Below are 21,189 nucleotides of genomic sequence, written 5' to 3' on the forward strand. Positions count from 1 at the left end.
GAATTTGCTGCTTTCCCAACCCTGATCTGATCACCTTTGCCAAAAGAGCAGCTGCGGGATGAGGGCTGATGCTTGTGCTGAGTTTTGTCATACCTGTTGTCTGAGGTCTGCAGGACCCCAGCCCTGAGAGGGAGGGTTCCTGTGGCTCCTCACAGCCAGCTGCTTGCCCTCTGTTGGGCAGGAAGGCCACCTTTTCAGAAGGGACAGCTCTGGGGCACTTGGCCCTTTATGCCACATGTATGGAGGGGCCAAACCTCCTGCATTGTCACACACCTGAAATATGCTGAATCAATGGACCTTAGCAGAGGCTGGAGCCCAACCCCCACACAATGTCAGGGCTGGGGTTGGGCTCCAGCCCAGGCACAGCACTGATATATGGGAAAGGTGTATCTGCAGGATCTTCAAAATATCCCATAATGTACAATTGGATCTCACATGTTACCAGCTAAAGCATAACCACGCCATATCCTGGCCTGGGCAGAAGAATTTATGTAAACTATGTCTGTCTTATGTTGCTCATTCCCACCCTCACGCCACTGGTTGCTTCTCCCTTAGATGTGTTAATACGACATTTTGTCTTTTAGAAATTTGCAGTACGTCAGATCACTAAAAATCTGTATTAAAACCAATCCTTTGGAGCAGAAGTAAAGATATTTGTAGGAAAAGCCCTGTATGTACATGTATCTAAGACACAAGAAAAGCCCCTCTCCAGACAGAACCAAATGCAAATTATGGCATTCTTTTCAATGCAAAGACCACTTATGTTGCCAGAATGTGCAAGTTACTTGTCCAATTAAAACAACACAGGTTTCCTTTCAAAACACTGCTCTCACAGAATAGTCACAGAACTGTTTTTGCAGACTGTTTATGCGGAAAAACTTCTTCAGTTTAAAACAAACTGTAGTAATATTGGTAATCTTCAATACTGCTGTTCAAATGTCCCAGTTACATATTAATCTGGAAATCTTTCCCCAGTTTTCACCTTCTGATTTAGTGAAGTACACTTCTGTCCCTGCAATTAACTAAGTAACAGGCAAAAACTGAACCACAAACCTTGTACTGACACAAACCCCAAAACCCGATTGTCAGCAACAAAATAAATACAAGGAGAACTCTGATTCTGATTTCAGCACAGGAATACCCTGAGCCCTGCTAGGCAGTCTAGGAACGAGGAACAAGCTTACATTTTGGGAGCAGCTAAAGCAGAAAGAAAAAATAAACATAATTTAAAAACCCCACAAACTACCAAACACAGCAACAACCCCAAAACAAACAAACAAACAAAAACCACACACATCAACCCTCCCCTCCCCCCCCAACAAAAACTTTTGTTAGTGGTTCAGATTTTCAAGGTGAACATCATAAAGTACTGCAGGGCATGAAGAGCCCAGAAAAAAGGAAGGTTTTTTGATGCTGAACACAACCATTACCAATGATGCCACTCTCGGTTCCCAATAAACTGTGGGAAAACAAAACTCAATTCAAAACTGCTCGCGGGAAAACTGGAATCTCATCTCAACCTCTGTCTTATCCCATAAACCGGACCCTTCCTTAGCCAAAGGTGGAAAGTCAGGGCTGGCAAGGCGAAGCGTCACGCCCTTCTCTGCTCCTCGCTGCCTGGGGTCCCGTCCCCACTGGGCTGCAGAGCAGCCCCCCAGGAAAGGAGAGGGGTGTCACCCAGCAGCCGCACGGCTGCTGCCCCGGCTCCGCTCGGCGGTGAGGCGGCCGGGGAGCCGCTCTGCCCCGGGCGGGATGCCCGGGCTGCCGGGGGCGCGGCGCGGGATGCTCACCCTGCGGTTGCGGTCGGCCTCCCGCACCTCCTCCTCCTGGGGGCCTTGGCGGATGAGCGCCTTCAGCACGATGCTGTTATTAGTGCAGCAGGCTCGGAAGAGGCTGAGCGCCTCGGGGCTGTCGCGGTCGTCCCCCTCTAGGGACCACAGGTCCTCGTCGTCGTCCTCCAGCCCCCCAGGAGGGTAGAAGGAGTCGTCTGAGGCGATGCTGCAGGTGTCGGGCAGCTCGGAGAAGTCCTCGTACTCCTGGCAATCCTCCTCCTCCTCCTTCTCCTCTTCCTCCTCTTCGTCCGGCTCCTCGGCGGCAGCCTCCGCCGCCCCCTGCTCGGGGCTGCTCTCCGCCTCGGCGGCGGGCATCTCCTTGGCGGCGGCGGGCGCGGGGCAGACCCGCTCCCCGGGCAGCTGCTCGCCGTGCCCCGACAGCAGCACCATGCCGGCCGCGGGGCCGGGGCGCGGGAGCTGCGCTGGGCCCCGCGGGGCGCTCAGGGCGCCCGGCAGCCGCGGCTCTGCCTCGCCGGGCTCGGGTGCCGCTGCCCCGCTCACGCAAGTGTCAGCCCCGTCCCGCGGGTCGCCCCGCGGCAGCCCGGCGGCTCCCCGGGCCGGGGCATGCCGCCGCCTGCGGGGGAGGGTCCGCGGGGGCCGGTCACCGCCGCCGGCCCGGCCCGGGGGAGCTGCCGCCGCCGCGGGGAGCGGGGAGAGGCTGCGGGCGGGCAGGGCGGCTCTGGGCAGCGCAGGCTGTTGTCAAACGCCCGGCCCGTAATCCGCTCAGCATCGCTGTGAGGAGATTGGGGCTCGGGTTTAGCGGCGGGGCGCGGTGCCGGGGCGGTGTGCGGGGGGAACGGGCGGCTGCCGCGGCTGCTCCCTGCGGGCACCGAGCTGCAGGTGCGGGACCGCAGCGTCCTGAGCGCCCCCGGGCCCCTCCGCTGCGCTGCTGGGCTCAAAGGGCCCGCGCCGAGCCCGCCCGCGGGAGGCAGGGGCGGGAGTGGGGCCGGCGGGACCCGCGGCTGCCACTGGTCCTTCCTTCAGCACCAACTGCGGTCCCGAGAGCCGCGATTGCAGCGACGTACGCAAAACTTTTCAGGAATACAACTAGCCCGTGCAGAATTCGTGTTTTGAAATAAATACTGAAACTAAAGGGAATGATGGCACAGAATTTCCGTGCTTCGAAGCAGAGCTTCAGAAGCAAGTAATTCATTAAATCAGCCCTGGCGCTTTACCAGCTGTAGACATGTCAGGCACGTACTTTTTATGGAAGGCATTTGGAGATTAGGTTGAGAGGAATAATGTATGTATCAATTGAGTTCCTGCTTTGTCACAGTTCCTCTAAAATCTCTTTTCCCTTTCAAATGCCGTGGATTAGCACCGTTCTCTGGCAGGGAAGCAGTGGGGAGAAGCCCTTTGGCCAACAAAATAGGATATTTGCTTTCTTCAACAGCTTTATGAAGTGAATCTCATGTATTTGACATTCTTCAGCAAGTGACCGTCCAAGGTCCAAGTCCCTGTCTGTCTCATGGGAGAGAAACGAACATGTATTCCTGCACGAGGTGAGGCAGAGTATGATCCACACTTTTTACACTAAAAGAAGCTAGGAATGAAAAGTAGAATGTAACTGTGAGTAAAGGGCCCCACATAGTAGGTGTTTACAGTCTTTCAAGAAAACATTGTGTAAACCAGACGTGATGGGTGATACAAAGCCCAGCGGCTTCTTGCTGATTCCTAACTGGCAGGGTTATCCCAGTGCCCAGCAGGAGGATATCTGTAAGCAGAATTAGTAATAAATAGCTCCCTGATTGGCTGCTTCTGCAAAGGAGCTAAACTGGGAAAGAAGGAGATTAAACTATTCCCTCACCTCCAGACACCTCTGAGATCATAGCTGGTGTATATTACCAGCTATGCTCATGCTCATGCTTCCTGTCTCCCATTACTTGCTTGGGTAAAGACAGGCCCTCACTCCACTTCTGCTGTGTGTGTCTGCTCCCAAATCAAATGCTTCTGAGCTGTCTTTACCTGCAGCACGATAGCGCTGTAGGATTCACTTTTTACACTTACTGCCTACTACACTACTGTGTATTTGCATTCACAGAGTTTAAGGGCTCCATTAATTTAACTTCTCATTTCCTTCTCAGTAAGTGTGGACAATGAACTGCTCAACAGAATGTTACCTCTTAGAATAGCACTTGTATTTTAATAAAAATTTCATTTTTGCCTGAGATCCTGCAGCTGGTGGGGAGCGTTTGAGTTTTCTCAGCCTGAACTCGCCATAAAAGCCCAGAAAGGCTCTTGGCTCTAGTAACTTCAAATAGCAGAAAAAAGCCCCAAAATACACGGGAAAAAAGGGGTTTTGGTTTTTTTTTTGGCAATTCATCTCATCTGTAAGAATTCAATAAACAAATACACTTGCTTTGTTTCTGTCTTATAAAATCAATCCAGAAGAATAAAGATTTATTTTATTACCAGACTGTTTTTTAAAAAGTTATATGAAATTTTTTAGCAAGGAGGCAGGGACCAGTAACTTTGAACAGGAAAAAAACCCAAAACCAACAAAAAAAACAACCTTGAAAAACCTTAATGCTAACTAGAGGGAAACCACAGTTATACAGGAAAAAAAGTTTGACTCTGAAAAGTCATTCTTTTTTTTTATGTTCAGCGTTTACCTTATCAGCTTATTAATAGAGGAGATATGAATCTGTTTTCTCCCACAGCTGTAGTTGTTCTGCAGGGACCTTGGAGATGAAAACTGCTTTCTCTCACCTCAGCCTGTCACTTTCATCTCTTCCCTCAAAGAACGGTGCTATACTGCGTGAGCTTTCAAAGCAAGGTGTCAGGCTGGAACAGGGCAGACATGGTATTTCCCCTTGAACTTTTCACTTTTACAGCTGGTATTGAGACTGCATTTCAAATTATTTAACCTGCATGCAGCTTGACAATAAGCTGGTGCAGCTAATTGGGCATAAACTGTTACATGACTCCTGAAGATGCTGATGCAGCCGTTTATGTTGTCACACAGAGGCTCCCACCAAGGCTGCTCTGCTTGGGCATGGTCATAGTTGTAAAGCAGATCATGTCTGGTTTCTTGGTTCTTTCAGTGACACAGCTTGTATGTGACAAACAGGGCTTCTTGTCACTTGTGCTTCAGCATGTAAATCAAATTAAAAGAATGTGAGGGAAGGCCATAGAGGAAGTCTGCGTATTCTTTCAAATTATCCAAAAACCCCTGTTTTCATGGCATTTGTGAGAGGACAGCCTCAACTTTTCCTCTGGAAAAGAAACTACTTAAGATAATTCAAGTTAAATGTTAGTATTTATAAACTTCATATCAAAAGCAAAGACATAAACATTATCATCTTAAAGCAAATACCCCAGAATTATTAGTCATTATTATCATCTGTATCTCATCAAAATCTATTGCTGGGAATTACCAAGGCAGGAAATTAAAATACCCAGAGTAGATACCACCTGTCCCTGTGCAGAAAAACTTCCCTTGAAGAAACCAATTTTTGGAATGACTACAGCATGAGACACCCCCAATTTGCCTCATTAAGGTTTGTAAGCCATTCCATTTATAAAACATTCTGAAATTGAGATTTAATGAGATTTATGTGCAACAGTAAAGACAACAGTAAGATAAATAGTAAGACTCAGTGAGTTTTATACATCCTTCTCACTTTCAACAATTCATAAGGAAAAAGTTCATGCCACACTGACAGCTATTCCCAGTATTCTTACAAGATGAAATCTAGTCACTACAAAAGCACTGGTTTCTAATAAATAAAATATGTTTAGTTTTGGTTGTTTACATTATTTAGGTATCTAAAATTTCTAAATAACAAGAAGCCTGGTTTGTTTTGGGTTTTTTTTACCCATCTGACATCTACACACTCACTTTGGAAATTCAGAGTGTATTTCTCTCCTCTGTTAGTTGATCTGCCTGCAGTTGTACCAATACCACAGTGTTAAATGTGAGAGCCAGCTCACTTACTCCCTCTCTCTGTTTAGCAGCTTGTAAAAACTCTGAGACGCACAGAAGGTGTTTCTGTGGACACTGGACCTCTCTTTCACGGCAATTCCACCAGCACCTCTACAGGAAGCATTTAGAGCACAAGGAAACCTCTCTTGAGCAGCCTCCTGTCTTCACAGGTGAGAGAGGAGCTGAAGCCCCCAAGAGGCCAGGAGTTCGGCGGCATGACCTAAGTCAGCATCATCCCAGTGCTAACCCGGTCCGTGCCAAGGGCCACAACAGGTGGTCCGTGGAGGAAATGTGGGCACTGAGGAAAACAAGGTGCTAAAAGAGATGAGATACTGCTTTTTACCAACAGAATCTTTTGGATTTTTGGGGAGAGACTTTCAGCACTACTGCCTCCAAGCCTTGCACTGGTCCGCAAAACAGACTGCTTGCATCTTGAAAAATTGTCTGCTCAAAGTTAATCTCAAGACAGTATATAGGCACGGATGTAAGCAAACCGGTTTCTGGGGTTGCTGAGTTCTTGGCAAGGCTAGCAGACTAATAAATCCAACCTCCTATTTATTATGCCTAATAATAATGTATTTTTGTTTGGGGTGATTTGCTAGGGCTGTAGCAGGACTGTAAGCAGGCTAGCTGCTGTGAGGCATCAAAGTGCAATTAACCTAGTCAAAAAACATCAGGTGGTGTACTGTTGGCAAGGTATGTGTGAAGAAGGCATTCAAAGTAAAGAATTAAGTTGAAAAAATTTTAAGAAAATGTTCCCTCTGAATTACAAAGAGCTAAAGAGAGACAGAGTTGTTTTTTTATTTACCCAATTCGGGGTGGATGTGTTGGGGAGAGCATTTACAAACGAACAGATTCAGCAGCACTTGCTAAGACTGCTCCACTTAAAAAGTACTTTGGAAGGAGAAAGGTTGGAGTCTCAGTTTTCTTAAGCTCTGGCCAAGACTTGATGTGAAATCCTGCTGATCTGAATAGTAACAGCTGCTAAGGAGCTATGAGTGGAAGTTGCAATATGTTTCCTAGAAACCAAAGGCTTGAGCTGAATGATGAGAGCAGAGGCAGAGAATAAGAAATACTAGAAATAATCTTGCTGAATGTTAGTGTTTTCTCAGTTGCTAGTATTTTCCAGCACTTGCTCAGTCAGATTAAATGCTATTTAAAGCATCTGTAGTACCATTTTACTGGGATCTCTGTGCAGTTAATACAATAAGGGGACATAAGGGTATAAATGTGATACTAGTTCATTTAATTTCATTTACTAGCTATGACTGAAAACAATTGATGTTCTGCTTTCAGTATGAACCTGTATTCTGCTTGCACTGAAATCTAAAGCATAGGCCTTTCCAGAAAAGGAATACTTCCTCAAGGCACAGTCTTGGGTCTAGCTAATCTTGGCTTAGTTTGTAGTCAAAGCTTTCAAGTGCTGTCAGTCCTCAGCTCCCTGAGGACTGCAGTGGTTGGTAGCAGGCAGGGTATGGTAAACTCTCTCAAGGTAAACTCTGCTAATTCTGAGCAGGTAGGGCAGTTCCCTGACAGCAAGGGGCACCTGGAAGGTGGGCACCTACCACCTCAGCACTGGTTGGTGGGGCTCAGCTTCACTGCAGAAGTATGGAAGCTACATAAATCTTTTTGGCTTATTTCAAGACTGTAAGGAACAACTGACGTAGCATTAGTAAGGCACACCAAATATGCTAACAGTCTGTGGTTTGATGTGTGTGGTTTGGTATTTTTGAATGTGGTAGGTAGAAGTGGAGGAGCCTGTGCAAATGAAGAGGGGGAGAGATGGAGAGTGTTCTAGTTCCCACAGAGCTGCTCTTTGCAAACACATGCTGCTGTAGACTACGGTGATGCTGAAGATCTTTGAGCATCATCTGCGTGGAACTTCTGTTTTCATATTTCTCTCAATTTCTGTTTTAGGGAATCTCTTGGGAGAAAACTTACGAATTTGTAATTGTCCAGATGCTGATTTATTGATGAAAATCAGAAATTTGCATAAAATCTTTGTCTGGGAGTCTTCCATCTCTGAAGAGTAGATTATGAAAGTCGCCTCTTCAAAACAGTTCTTCTTCCTTTTTACTTTGCATATAATTTCTTAAAATGCTACAAAACCACATAATAATGGGGAAACAGTCATAGCTTGAAATGTCAGTGGATTTCTTTTTCTTGGAGGAAGGCTAACAAAGATTGAGAGAAGGAGAGAAAAATGTTTCTCAAATAGTAAGTTTAATTTTATTTTTCTGCATTTTGATATCTTTTACCAAAATAACACAATACTAGACATTAACGCATGTATAAAAATAGATTATAATTATTAGGTCATCGGGGCTGGGATCAACTGGATTAGTGTACATGAGAATTTATTTGTGAACAGTTAACTTATTTTTGCACTCTACTGAAGCAGAAGACTCCCCACACGTGTGTGAAAATGTGTACCTCAGTTGGGTATCACAAATAAATAAGTAATATTATTTATATATCAAAATCTTTTGTTCCTCCCTAAAGGATTTCTTTCTATGATAAACCATGCATCTGCTTCACATTTTCCTAAAATGATTCCCCTTCCTTCATTGTGAAATTATGCACCCAAAAATAGGCTGGTTTGATGCTGGTATGAGTAAGCCTGCTGATGCCATTCCATATGGAGGAAGCGTGTAACATGTCTACCCTTGCACTTGTGATCACTTCACTCCTCTTCTACAGATTTCCCGCATGACTGAGAGAGCTTTGAGCCTTTCCATCCCTGAGGTTTTGGTACTGAATAACAATAATGGTACTTCTCTCCACTCCTGGGAAGTCTGGGACCTGAGGATATTGCCGTTGATAGAGCTTCTGGTGGTGCTTGAATTCAAATCTTGGAAGTACCCCAGATACCTGTCCATCTGTCCTTACTGTTGCCCTGCATCAGGAAACTGTAAAGAAGTCAGTGATAAATTCATTCTAATTTTAATCTTTCTGACAAACCCTAGAGAGAGCCTTAATATGTGACCCAGTTTCTATTTCTGAAATATTATGTTTTTAATCCTCTTTCTGTTTCAGTTTTGTCTAATTCAAACTGGGGGTTGGACACTGCTATCTAATGCAGCCCAGTACTGGAAAAACATTGACATAAAAGCAGAAACAGAAATATTTTCAAAAAGTAAAGAAATTAAAGGGGAAATCTAGAATTTACTGCCATAATTTATTAATATATGCCATCTCATTTTATTATCCACTCTCCTGTGAGAATTTGGAGTGCTTTAGACTTTAGCTTGCATTGAATGACGTTTCAGCAAAATATCTCACCTCATGCTGAGAAGGTGAATGTCATAACCATTTTATAGATGCTGAAATTGAATTGCAGACTACTCAAATGCAGCAGAGCATTGTATAATATAACATCAAACTTACAGGTATCTTATTTTGGCGTTGCTCAAATGCTTTAAATGACTCGTGGTTCAAATGGCTTATCCATATACCTACATAATAGGCAAATGGGGAATAGGGTATGGTTACTAACCAGGACCGTTAGAGAAATCCATCTGAGTACATGTGGTGTAGCTCCATCAAGGGCTATGAATGGTCACCTTGGAACTATTTCTCTTTGTAGAACATAATGAATGCTGGCCAGAAAATCATAAGTAGCACTTTAGGACAAAGAGTTATTATAATCAGTGCATTGAATTTTACTCCACCTGTTTCTTCTACACTCTTAAAGATAAACCAGGATACTGAGATACAAAGTGGTCTCCAGCAAGGCCATGTGGATATAAATCCAACCTGTTACCTTAGTACAGGATTTCAGAGACTGTATTTGTTTCTTCATACAGTATCAAAATAATAACACCCTATATTCGGAAATGTGATTCCTTGTATGTGCAATGAGTCATGCTAAGAGGTTTTCTTGTTTTTCCTCTCCCACCTCTTCCTGAAATAATTGGTCTCTCTGGTGTTAACTGGCGTTTCACCAGACTATGCAAACATGTGAATAACCAGAGGCTTTTATTGAAAGACAAATACACTTACATATTCTGGAAAAAGCTTTGTGCATGTATTTAAGTGATTTAACAAATTAGTGCCCTGATAAGATATGTGTGGTTTGAAAACATTTTAGAAACTCACAGAATAAATGTGGGTCTATTATTGTTTCCCTATTGTGTGCATTATCTATTAGGTTTTCTTGTCTCTAATAGGATCATACTCATTTTCATCTTTGCAGAAATGCAATGTTCTTCAATGAGATTATTTAATATTATCCTGGAATCATTAAAATTGCCATACTGCCAGGTTAAAATAAACAGATGCTTATCTTACCCAACGGTTCCCTTGTTTCTTGGTGTTTTCATAATGTGATTTTCACAAATCACAAACATCATGGGACTCATCCCAGGAGATGTTCAAGTGAAAGTGGATTATCTGTAAAACATTCCCCTTTAGAAATCATACCTCCCATGTGATCATCATTTAAGCAATTTTAAATACCTACTCACTCTGTTTCATCCCTTTTTATCAGAATTCTTCCACTTGAAAATATATTTCCATTAATTTGCTGCAGAAGGAGTTAGTGGGGTAAGTCAGTAGATAACTCTGACTGCACTGCTGTGGTGAATTCTCTGCAGTTCCATTGGTTTCAGTTCTGTTACTGCCCATACCCCTCTGTGTGCATATAGAATATGGAACCAAAGAGCTGTCCCTGCTCAGAGCATGTTATGCCATAGAGGGCAGGTATGGAGGGTCCTTCTGACCCCCTTTACAGTGCTAGTTAACAAATAGTGCCAAATGGAGAGGGCAATATCTCCTCCCTGCACTGCTCTCATTGCCTGCATTTTCTTCACAACTCTATGTGAAGTCTGTTACTGACTCAGTAAAGGACACAGATGTTTCTGTGTGGTTGTATTTTCTTTGGAAACATCCTATGGGTCCAGTGTGATGTCCTTTTGCTTGCTTCTTGCATGTCTAGCAACAAGTACCTTTTTTAACTTTAAGAAGGATAGCATCAAGGGATGACATTTCCATAGTCAAGCCACTTCAGAAGCAGCAATTAACAATCAGAAGACACTGAGATAGGTAAATATTGTTATCTCAGCTTTTCAGTTGGTGAAAGTGAAATAAGGAGGTCAAGGTCAACGTTTTCCAATTTAAAATTTATGGTTGGACTTCAATGGCTAAATTAATGACATGAATTGCAAATATTTGAAGCCTACAAAATCAGAAGAACTGCACATTTTCAGGAGTCATGGAAATCTGAACACTTATTTATATGCCACAAGTGCTGTAACCAAGTTAAACGTTCTTGCTTTAATTATTAGGGCAATGTTAAGTCATGGCCAAAGATATCATCAATCTTTCTAGGTTGTAGAGTTTTGTCTTATGTTCAGCAGTAGGTAACTGCATTTGCATTTGCCCCCTCTGTTTATCTGCACTTATGCAGTAACAAAACCTTAGCAGGAAATTTTCCTTAAATATCATGGTTGCTCTTAAGTTGTATTTAGATTTCTTTGGTTCGCTTCACTACTGACCGTCTCACATTCATGAAGGAACTTGCACACTAAGTGAAGGAAAAATTATCATCTGCTCTGTGGGTGGTTGTGGAAGAGATGAAAACAGGCATTTTGCTCATGAAAAGAGGAAAGAAAGAGCATCTTGCTTTCCCAGAGGGCAGTAGTAGGGAAGGGACAGGGCCAGATGAGGCAGCTCTCTAGAAGAGGGTTTGTGCTCCGTTCCTCTCCACATCCATGCAGTGCTGTTTGAAAGGGACTCCAGGTATGGTGGAAGTGGTGATGCAGACCATGAGCTGTATGGTGTGCTTTCCTCACTTATGGGTACTTTGTTAATGAAGTGCTGACCAGAAGGCCCCCCAATTGCATCAATGCATCGATTTTTTTTCTCATCGATTTGGACTCTTAAAAGTTGAGGAGGGGAAGCTAACTGCAAAACTTGAATGTTTTGGACTGATTGGCCTTTGTGGTTCTCTCCCTCACATTAAGGCACATGGCCAAAGCAGAGGTTTTTCCATATTCAACACACATGGCATGGAAAATACAGATATGCTGCCTAACTTAGTAATCAGCAGGGGAAGAAGACAGGTGTTTCCTTTAACTTAGCAGGTGATCTGACTCCCTCTCATGCTGTATATTTCTTCTCCTGGCAGAGGGATGGAGGAGTCAAGTCAGGTATCTCATTACTGCCTGGAGGTGGCATGTGCTGCCTGGAGACACTGATCATCCTGAACTTGTACTGCCACACATGTAGCCACTCGATGAGGGAAAGCACAAGCTGGGGGCTGCTGCTGAGGCAGATGATAACTCTCACATCAGAAGCCTGGAGACAGTATTTTGGCAGCCTGGGAAAGGTACATGCTTTGCCTTAATTATGGACACAGTTAGTTACATTGCTTGTGAAAGTTTCATTATACCAGTTAGCATATTAGCATTACAAGCAACATAATGAAGCTTAATTGGTACAGGGGTTCAGTGTGAACTAATTGATCTGGAAAAAAATGCCATTTCAGAATACAAACAAGAAAAATAAACCTTGATGTTTCCTAGAAATTTCCATGAGGGATTTCATTTACAAAGTAGTAAGATAGAATTGAGAACTTGCTAGAGAGCTGATTTAATTTTTTTGTCGATTGATTTACAAAAATAACATCTTGCTTATCAGCCAGCAAGGAGATTTACCAGCAGGGACCCTTCTATTGAGCTGTGTTTGATTGGAAACAGCTGAAAATGTTGGTTTGGGAATAGGAGGATACATCATGTTTAAAAAAGATAAATTGCTGCTCATTTTTGAGGTAAGGGTTAGTACATTCAAATAAGGTTACTGAGAGAAGGAAAACCATTCTACTTACAAAAATTTGTCAGCATAGCTATAAGATCTTGCTGAGTCCTGTGCTGTACAGTGTGTTAACTGCAATAATTAAGTTTTTACCAATCAAAAATAGTGACATGGCATTCAACTTAAACCCCCTTCTGCTGCACCTCTCTTTTGTTCTTAGCTAAAATAAAAATACCTTTTCCAATACTGAAAAAAAAATTGAGATCTAGCACTTAAGTTTTACAAATTATCCTTTTGCTTACCCATATCAAACCTACCTTTGGAACTGTGATAGCTATAAACTCTTCCTTGTGTCAGAGCCAAAAACCGCCCCTGTGTTTCTGTAAAAAAAAAAAAAAAATCAGGGTTTACAATTATAGTTGTAAAAGTTAATGAAATGCCCTTTAAAGAGCTAAGAAATATTGTCATTTAAACGGGCCTTGCTACCAGCAATTTTGGTGAGATTCAATTGTTTTTATGTGTGAAAGCACCATTTTTCTGGGGAGACGATCCTTTGCTGATGCCATTGGGACAACTTCTGTAGTAAGAGGCAAAGGTGTAAAATGAGCAGAGTCTTGGATGATAGGTATATGTTGGATCAAATGCATGTCTTCAGCAGGTGTCAGTGGTTTTATACCACACAAGGTGGTTGTAAATATTTGAATAGCAGGCTCCTGACACTCGTAAAGTGAGCAGAGTGAGCGAGCTTTCCAGGTGATTTCACTGCTGGGACGCTGAGGAGCGAGGCCAGCAGTGTCCCTCTGGGGATGGGGAGGAAGGCTGGGGGCTGGCTTGGGGGAGGGGCACTGAGAGGAGCAGAGTACCTGCACTGGAAGGGAGAGCCACATCACCTGGCTGGTCTGTGACCATCCTTCTTCTCTCTTGGGGTGACAGCAGCAGGTGTTTCCTGGAATTCAGGGCTCCTTCTGGTGACATCCTCCACGGTCTTCACCCCATTTTATTTATCTCTGCCTAGTAAATCCCTTGTCAGGTAAGACAAATGTATTAATAACACTTTAAACCACTTCAGCACTGCAAGAAACACAGAGCTGAGGGCTGTGACAGCCAAGTTCAACATGCATAATTTGCCCATTTGAACACTTTCCAGTGGGTCATTTTTGGGTGTGTATGCCAAGTGCACTGACACCAGTGCTGCAAGAGGCAGTGTTTCCTTCCTGCATGGTGGTGTCGGCTCAGCACAGATGGTGCAAATCCCCAGCAGTGAATCGCCAGGTTTTGTGCAACAGGTGGGTTTGCTTCCTTCAGGAATGAAGGAAGAGCAGGTGGGGTGGGCTGAGTAAGGAGACCTCCCCTGCCCAGCACCACAGCTCAGAACTACACCGGGCAGTGACTCCCAGTAGGGTATGAGAGAAAAGGAATTTGAACTTTTCATTCCGTCAATAGCTACATGCGGTCTAAATTACATTTCGATATTATATCAGCATTTGAGCTAATTACAAATGTGGAGCAGGGGCACGTTTCTCTGGTGATGCCCCTCTGGTCTGGTTGGGAAGTGAGGCACAGTGTGAGCAAAGGTTCCTCATTCCTCTGGAGAGCATGAGGAGGATTGCCTTCTGCACATCAGTGCCAACAATGTGCCCAGGCTAGAGACTGCAAAACAGGGATTACCTCCCAGGTCCACATAGCCAGGGCAGCTGCTGACACAACTGGAGGGTTACAAGTGGAAGTTTTAGCAAAGACTGATGCTGAAAGACACATTTATGGGCTTGGAAGTGCTTTGAGATCTACTGGGAGTAACTTTTGAGAACAAGATATATGCTGGTGGGAAAACATACCATGAATGACAAGAACAGGCCATGATCCTGAGTAACTGTCTCGGTTGTCTCATGATGTCTCATGATGTCTCATGATGTTCCCATTTTTGCTTAAAGTCAGAGCTCCTGAAATCATCTGCTTAGCTGTAAATGCCACTTCTAAACTAGAAAGATGAGTAAAAGTAATGCTAAGTCTGTAACTTTGCACACCTGATGATTTTGAAGATAATCTGGTGATTTATGTTGCTGAGTACAGGATCTTCGAAAATTTGAGTGTGGCAGTCCTTGAAATCTGTAAATCCACTGTCATGCATTTTCTACCAAATGCTGCACAAATTGGGAGCAGTCCCCAAATTGATCACCTGTCTGAGCTAATTCTTCTGCAATCTGGGATACAGATCCCACTTCTCCAATGCTTGCTGATGATTACAGGGCAATAATATCTCAATGGCTTCACAAGCTAGCAACTAATTAGTAAAAACTCAGCGTAATATTAAATTTTGCAGTTAGGGATCAGTGTTTTGGAACCTCACTGATATGTGAGGAACAGCTGAAGTACACACCTAACATGGGAGGAACGTGTTAGTAGTATAGCAGGCACTCCCTCATTTTATTGCACTATTATTCGGATACATAGTCAAAATAATCTTTCAGAAATAATAGGCAATCCAGTCCATAACCCAACAAGTTCTTGGCTACTTTTCTGCATGTACTTTTAGTTTTCATTCCTGTATTGGAAGCTTTTCATGTGTGGCTCAAGGACACAATAAACTGATTTCATATAAGCCTCTCATTAGTGGAGAACCATTCATTAGCTGTAGATCTGTGCTGGACTTTAATAGAGAAATTTCTGCAGTTTGTGATCAATTCAATCTTTCCATGACAAAGGTTCAGCCACTTGGGGCCTGATGTAATTAAGTCAGCTTTATACTTTCCTATTAAATGGAACTCTGTTTTGTTACTTAGAGTTAGGAAAAATTCCTTAGATTTTAGGAAAGGTGCTTCTAAGATTTCTGGTTTTTTTTTTTTTAACTAATTCACTTTGCTACATTCAAGAAGGGAAAAAAACAGAAAAATTGTGCTGTTGAGGCATGTTAAAGAAACTCTGGTGTCATCTCTGAATGTGGTCATTCTGTAAATATTATGATGAATTCTTTTTTTCCAGCAGTGTCATCTTTCAGCCCTTTGAACCAAGCTGATTAGTGATCACCAGCTGTGTGTTTCTGCTTTTCAGAGCGCCTTGATTTCTACTTTTCAAAGTCCCTGATCCTTTTTTCAAAAATGCTGATCATTCACTGCTGCAGCTGAAACATACCAATGTTGGACAGAGAGAGCACCTGTGAAATTCTTAAGAGAGAGGTGAAGGTAAATAGGCACATGTACTAGGTATCTAAATATATTAAAATTGTTTGCCTGCTATGAACTGACAAAATCCAGGTCCTAAGCACCTCCTGTGGTGTGCTCTAAATTAGTAGACACTCACAACTCTGTGTTTTAACTCCTTTGAAAAAGCTTTTTTAGTGTGCAAAAAATTTTATTTCACAGTGTAGCATTCTCTTTTAAAAGTCAGATTTCACTTCTCCTACTATTTTTTTTCTTTTTCTTTTTTTTTAGCCAGGAAATATGAAAGTTAAGTAGAGATGAGTAGTAAAGTAGTTTCTGGACTATCTTATAAAAATCAAAATTTCTTCCTGAATTTAAAGGCAATTTCTTGCCTTTACTTTTAGCAAACTCCAGTTTTTAACAGCTCCCCCCTTCAAAAGTGTCACTCAAAACATTTTTAAATCATGATTCCTCATGTGCTTGGCATTCTGCTGTGGTCCCTGATGAGGCAGTGACGCGCTATAGCTCTTCGTAGCTGTGCTGTGTGCAGCAGAGAGGGGGCAGCGGCGGGGTTCAGCTGCTGTGGGACAGGCTAAGTAGGCTCTTATCCTCTGTGCAAAGCAGCTTCTTGGGAAGGAGGCGATGCAGGCGCCACCCCTGTCACTCTGTTACACAAGAATTCATGAGACCTCTTTAGTTTACATAATGGTACCCAGCGTCCAGGCAGCATTTCTCATCAGTAGATAATAAAATGCTCTTTGGAAAAAAAAAAAAAATAGGTCAGTGTCATCATCCTCGATTTACATATTCTGAGCCTGACTTTGAAGAAAGGGCATATTTCTTCTGGTCAGAGCAATGGTAAAAGACAAGACAGTTGTGCAAAGATTTAAAACACTTGAGCAATGTGCCTGAGTGAACAAGGCTTACCTATTTAGTACTTAAGACCTGTGGCTGAATCCAAAACATGCCTAAATTATCCTTGTATAACTTTGCAGACATAAAATTAAATACTGCTAATTACCTTCCTGTCTCTGATGTGTTATATTTCGGCTGCAGAACAAGCAGTCCCTGTAGCTTGATTTGCTTAACACTTCACACTAAGACCTTGTCTTTAGTTGCATGTAGTCAGTGTGTGTGCACAGCTGTGCAGGTTAGGATTTTCAAAGCTGTCTGAACAGCTTTATCTTTAAAGACAGGTGATCTTGAAAAATCTTTTAAATAAGTGCTTCTGTAAAACAATTCAGCACAAATTGAAGTTTGGGGGACGTATTTTTAGGCACATCATGGGGGATTTTCAGTCTCACCCTGACACTGATGTAGGCTTTAAAGATGCCACTGTTATTTCTGTGCCTGCAATCCTGGCATATCCCATTCCCACAAGCCCTCTGCTTTGGTTCTGCCCCTGTAAAATGAAACAACAGCATCTTCTTTATGCACTTCTTCCCATATTTTGCCTTTTTGGCCTGCAAACACTTGAGACCAGAGTTCCTGTCTTAAGTATACTGTCTGGTTTTTCTGAACACAAATGTTATTTAATAAACTTGCTGTAGCTTCATCGCAAGAAATTTATACTAATCTAATATTATTATAGGCCCTTTGATCAGCATTTCACAACATAATAAAAGGAAAACACATTTAGGAAGAGGAGTGTATATTGTAGGAACGATCATTTGTTTGACCTTAATCTGTCATTGGCAAAGCTTCCAGGCTGCACTGTATTAGCAGATGGATAATGGGCTCCAGCTGAAATTACTTGCACAGTTAAGTAGTTTATTTTCTCATTTTCCTACAGTGAGAGACTCTAGGAACAGGGCTGGCATATAAACACTCACATACATTCCTGCATAAACACGTTGGGCTCATTGTTCAGACTGTTTCAGTGAGAAGCTGAGGTGCTGCCATCTCTTCTCCAGTGCTTTGTGCGAGGAACAAAAGCTGGAGCCAGGTCGTCACTGTTGCTTCCCTTGGGGAGAGTGGGGAGCCTGGCACAAAAGTGCAGCACCTCATTTGGGACAGATTCCAAAGGACATGAGGAGGGAGGTTTTTCGCAGACTTCACTGGATTTTGGATCATCTTCAGGGTTTTAATCTTAGAATAGCTTGCAAAGCTTCGCTGTATTGAGCTTTTCAGTGATGTCTTTCTGCTGTGTAGAGAGAAAGTAATTAAAAGAGAAAATTTTCCATAGTGGTAAACAAAATTAGAAAATCACAAAATTCAGAGGAAATAGGATTCAGGGGATAAAAGCAGAGATAACAATAGAATGAACACTCATTTTGCATGCATACAATCTTATTGCCTATAACTTTTTGTTAACAGGTTAAGGAGAGCTCTTGCAAAGATTTTTATTAAAGTGTAAGCAACATGAAGTACAAAAATTAAGCTGTTAATTACACATCTTCTGATGACTTTGACATCTCTAGAAAGGAATTCCTCACATCACAACTGGATAAGATTTGCATAGTTTTTGTCAAGATGACTACTCCCCTAAATGATTCAAATATTATTAGAGCAGAATTAAGTGATGTGCAATTCACGCCTGCGAACCAAAAATAGTCTCTCATTTGAACACAAAGATGTAGAGGGTTATTGATTATAAATTAAAACATTATAAGGAAATTGTGCGCAAAGAAAGGGGTGAATCCAAGGGTCTTGTTCAGCAATAATGCATTTATTTATTCAGGAATAATATAAAGAAATTTGCATCTGATGAATGATAATACAGATGCTTAGTAGTTACAGAAATATTATTGTTTTCATGTGGTAGGAAATTGTCATTTGAAGCTGGCTTCTTTTCTTAGCATATAAACCTGACATAACTGTTCCCAATGACACAGGGTAATTTTAATGAAACTTAATGGAAAGAAATTGAAAGGCAGGTTGGATTTGGTACTCCCATCTCAATTATATTAATTCTGCTTATATTAACCAGAGACAAAAGAAATTCCTTTAACTATGCTTTATTCCTAACAGAATCATGGGTAAATGACAGTCAAAGAAAATTGAAAAAGAAAAGAAGAGCAGATCCCCTGCTTAGAGTTGTAGAAGCCGAACAGAAAAGGAATTTTTTTTTTTTTTTTTAATAAGGAAAATCTGTAGCAACCAGCGAAATAGCCATAGACTTTGCAGGTCAGGTGGGGGTATAGTGATGTCTAGCAAGTCCCTGATGTGGTTAACTGCAGGAGCAGTATGGCCAGGTAGTCAGTGGTCAGTTTAGAGGCAAGTGAAAAAATCTAGGAAGAACTGAGTCCTGTGGATGTAGAGCAGAAACAAGTAAACTATGGCATAAAGTCACAAAGAAATACAAGGAATGTTGACTAAAAAACATATTGGATCAGGAGCCACAGGTATTTCAAAAAGAGACACAAAGCTTTGATCGGTGGTACCCCTAAAAGAGTTGCTACCCCTCATGTGGCAGATCCTGCAAACATAGAAGCCTGGAGTCTTGCTTGGCCAGTGGCTTGCCCATACCTTTGCCACCCAATAACTCCAGGCCTGAAACAATGTGGTGCTGTGCATGACCTAGTGAAACCTGCTAAATTGGGACTGGGATACAGGGCTAGAGCAGGAATTTAAAGACTTGGAAATTTGCTTTGGGGTTCAGTTTTCTCTGCTTGCAAAGATGCATGTTTTAGTGAGGGCAGGGCATCTGCGACTTTTCTGCTACTGCCACACAGTGCACACAAATCAGCTCCAATGACAGGTGTGAACAATCCTTCCAAATTGCTTTTGGCTACACATGATTGACAATAGAGCAGAGGCAGATGGGATATTTTTAATTTAACTTGGGGAAGCAAACAGCATAGGGTATGTCAGCATTAAAAATTACACACTGTGATAGGAGCAACCCTAAATGTTGGTGAGCTCCCTAAATCCATGTTGCATGAAGCTTAGGATGACATATAGAGACAAGGCTCACAGCATCCCTGTACACTTCTGACACGGCTGCTGGGAGGGAGGTGGGATGCTCTCTGTCCACATTAGAAAACATCAGGGGCATGAGGATCTTACATGTACATCTGAGACAGTTGTGTGGGCTCCAGCACCAGTCAGTAAAGTCTTCAAAGGGCAGTCAGTGGAGACTGGGTGTCACTGCTTTCCACTAACAGCATTAGATGGATCCTACACCTGGCCCAGATAGAGGTACTGCGTTGTGGACACCCAAAATTCAGGAATAAAAGCCCTATCCAGCTTGTTAGCAGTTAGCCTGAATATTACAGCTCTGCCAAGGCTGCAGACCTCCTTGGCACAAAAGAGGGATAGTTACATATTCCTTGTACAATTGGACACTGTCTTATTTGAACACTGCTGTTGGTCTGAGCTGCTCAGGATTCACTAAAGGGTAGAGAGAAAAGGTGTTAAAGATTACACATGTGAGCTGTGAGTGAATAAGAGATTGGTGAAACTAAGATATTCCCTGTAGAGGCATATGGAATTTAATATTTTTTTGAAAGGTAATTTCTTTATCTTCTAGCAACCTCGTAGGTCTGTTGGTCCAATGTAGATAGTTATATTCATAGTTCAGGCACTGAATCAGGTGGGAAATCATGAAATTATTTTTGTTTTAAGCTAGAGTGTGTGAATGACAAAATTACTTGCAAAAACTATACAAAACTGCAGTTTTGTTGGACTTAATATTTACAGGCAACATTTTCTCTAGTTCTGAAGAGTCCCCAGACTTCGCATAAATCAGCATGTGCTGGCATTTTCTTAATGTCACTAATGACATTTTGGCCAAGAGGGTCTGAGCTGAATTTGCTTACTACAGAATTACACATGGTGTGTCCTGAGGGGAATTACTGCATCACTGTGTTTGTTTACATTACTCTTTAAGATGTCATCCCCAGCAAGTGTAATTAGCTGCCCCGTGAAACAAGATCTTTCATTACCATCTTTCCTAAGGCTTAATGTAGGAATAATTCTCTGGGATGTTTGTTATATACAGAGTAAACATAATATTTTCTTCTCAATGGGGTGAATAAAGTTACCATTGTCAAATGCTGAATGACGAAAGACAGAGTTTACCCAAAGGCACTATTTTGGGGGGATAACTGAGGGAAACCGACATCGATCTGGTACAATGTTGCTGAGGTTATTATATGGCAAAGTTAGCAAAGAACATGTTATTCCAGGCCCTTCCAGAATTATATCCACCAAGGGGCCAGTTAAGAAAGTAAAAATCTCTTTCCAGGAGAAAGAAGACCACACTGAGTGTTTGATAACAACTGTGTTGTTACTCAAGTGATGGTGATGGATTAAGCCAAGGTTAATGTAACGTAGCTGAACCCACAGCTACTGATGCAAACAGGAGGGAGGTCTGGTGACAAGGCTGCCCACTATACTGCTCTCTGGAGAACAAGCAGAGTGTGCTTACTCTAAGAGTTGTATGTCTTAATCACAGCATCCAGCCAGGTTGATTGCTCTTGGTGTCAGTATTCAGTGCTTTGGGGATAGGAAGAGAGTAAAAAGTGCTCCCACAGAGTCAGAGAGGTTTTAACAAAATATCTAAATCACTCATGAATCAGATTTGCATTATGGCTTGTGG

General features: G+C 42.5%; 1 protein-coding gene across 1 annotated transcript in view; it reads right to left on the reverse strand.

Annotated features, from left to right (window-relative positions):
* ANKRD33B (ankyrin repeat domain 33B) overlaps positions 1-2,420 on the reverse strand; it is a 54,079-nt gene extending 51,659 nt beyond the window's left edge. The window contains exon 1 of the mRNA XM_039549382.1: positions 1,791-2,420. Within this exon, the coding sequence (XP_039405316.1) occupies positions 1,791-2,222 (432 nt within the window). The 5' untranslated portion in view covers positions 2,223-2,420. The remainder of the gene's footprint in view (positions 1-1,790) is intronic.
* Positions 2,421-21,189: the final 18,769 nt, after the last annotated feature.

This window comes from Corvus cornix, chromosome 2 (genome assembly GCF_000738735.6).
Source record: "Corvus cornix cornix isolate S_Up_H32 chromosome 2, ASM73873v5, whole genome shotgun sequence".
In the NCBI taxonomy this organism is placed as follows: domain Eukaryota; kingdom Metazoa; phylum Chordata; class Aves; order Passeriformes; family Corvidae; genus Corvus; species Corvus cornix.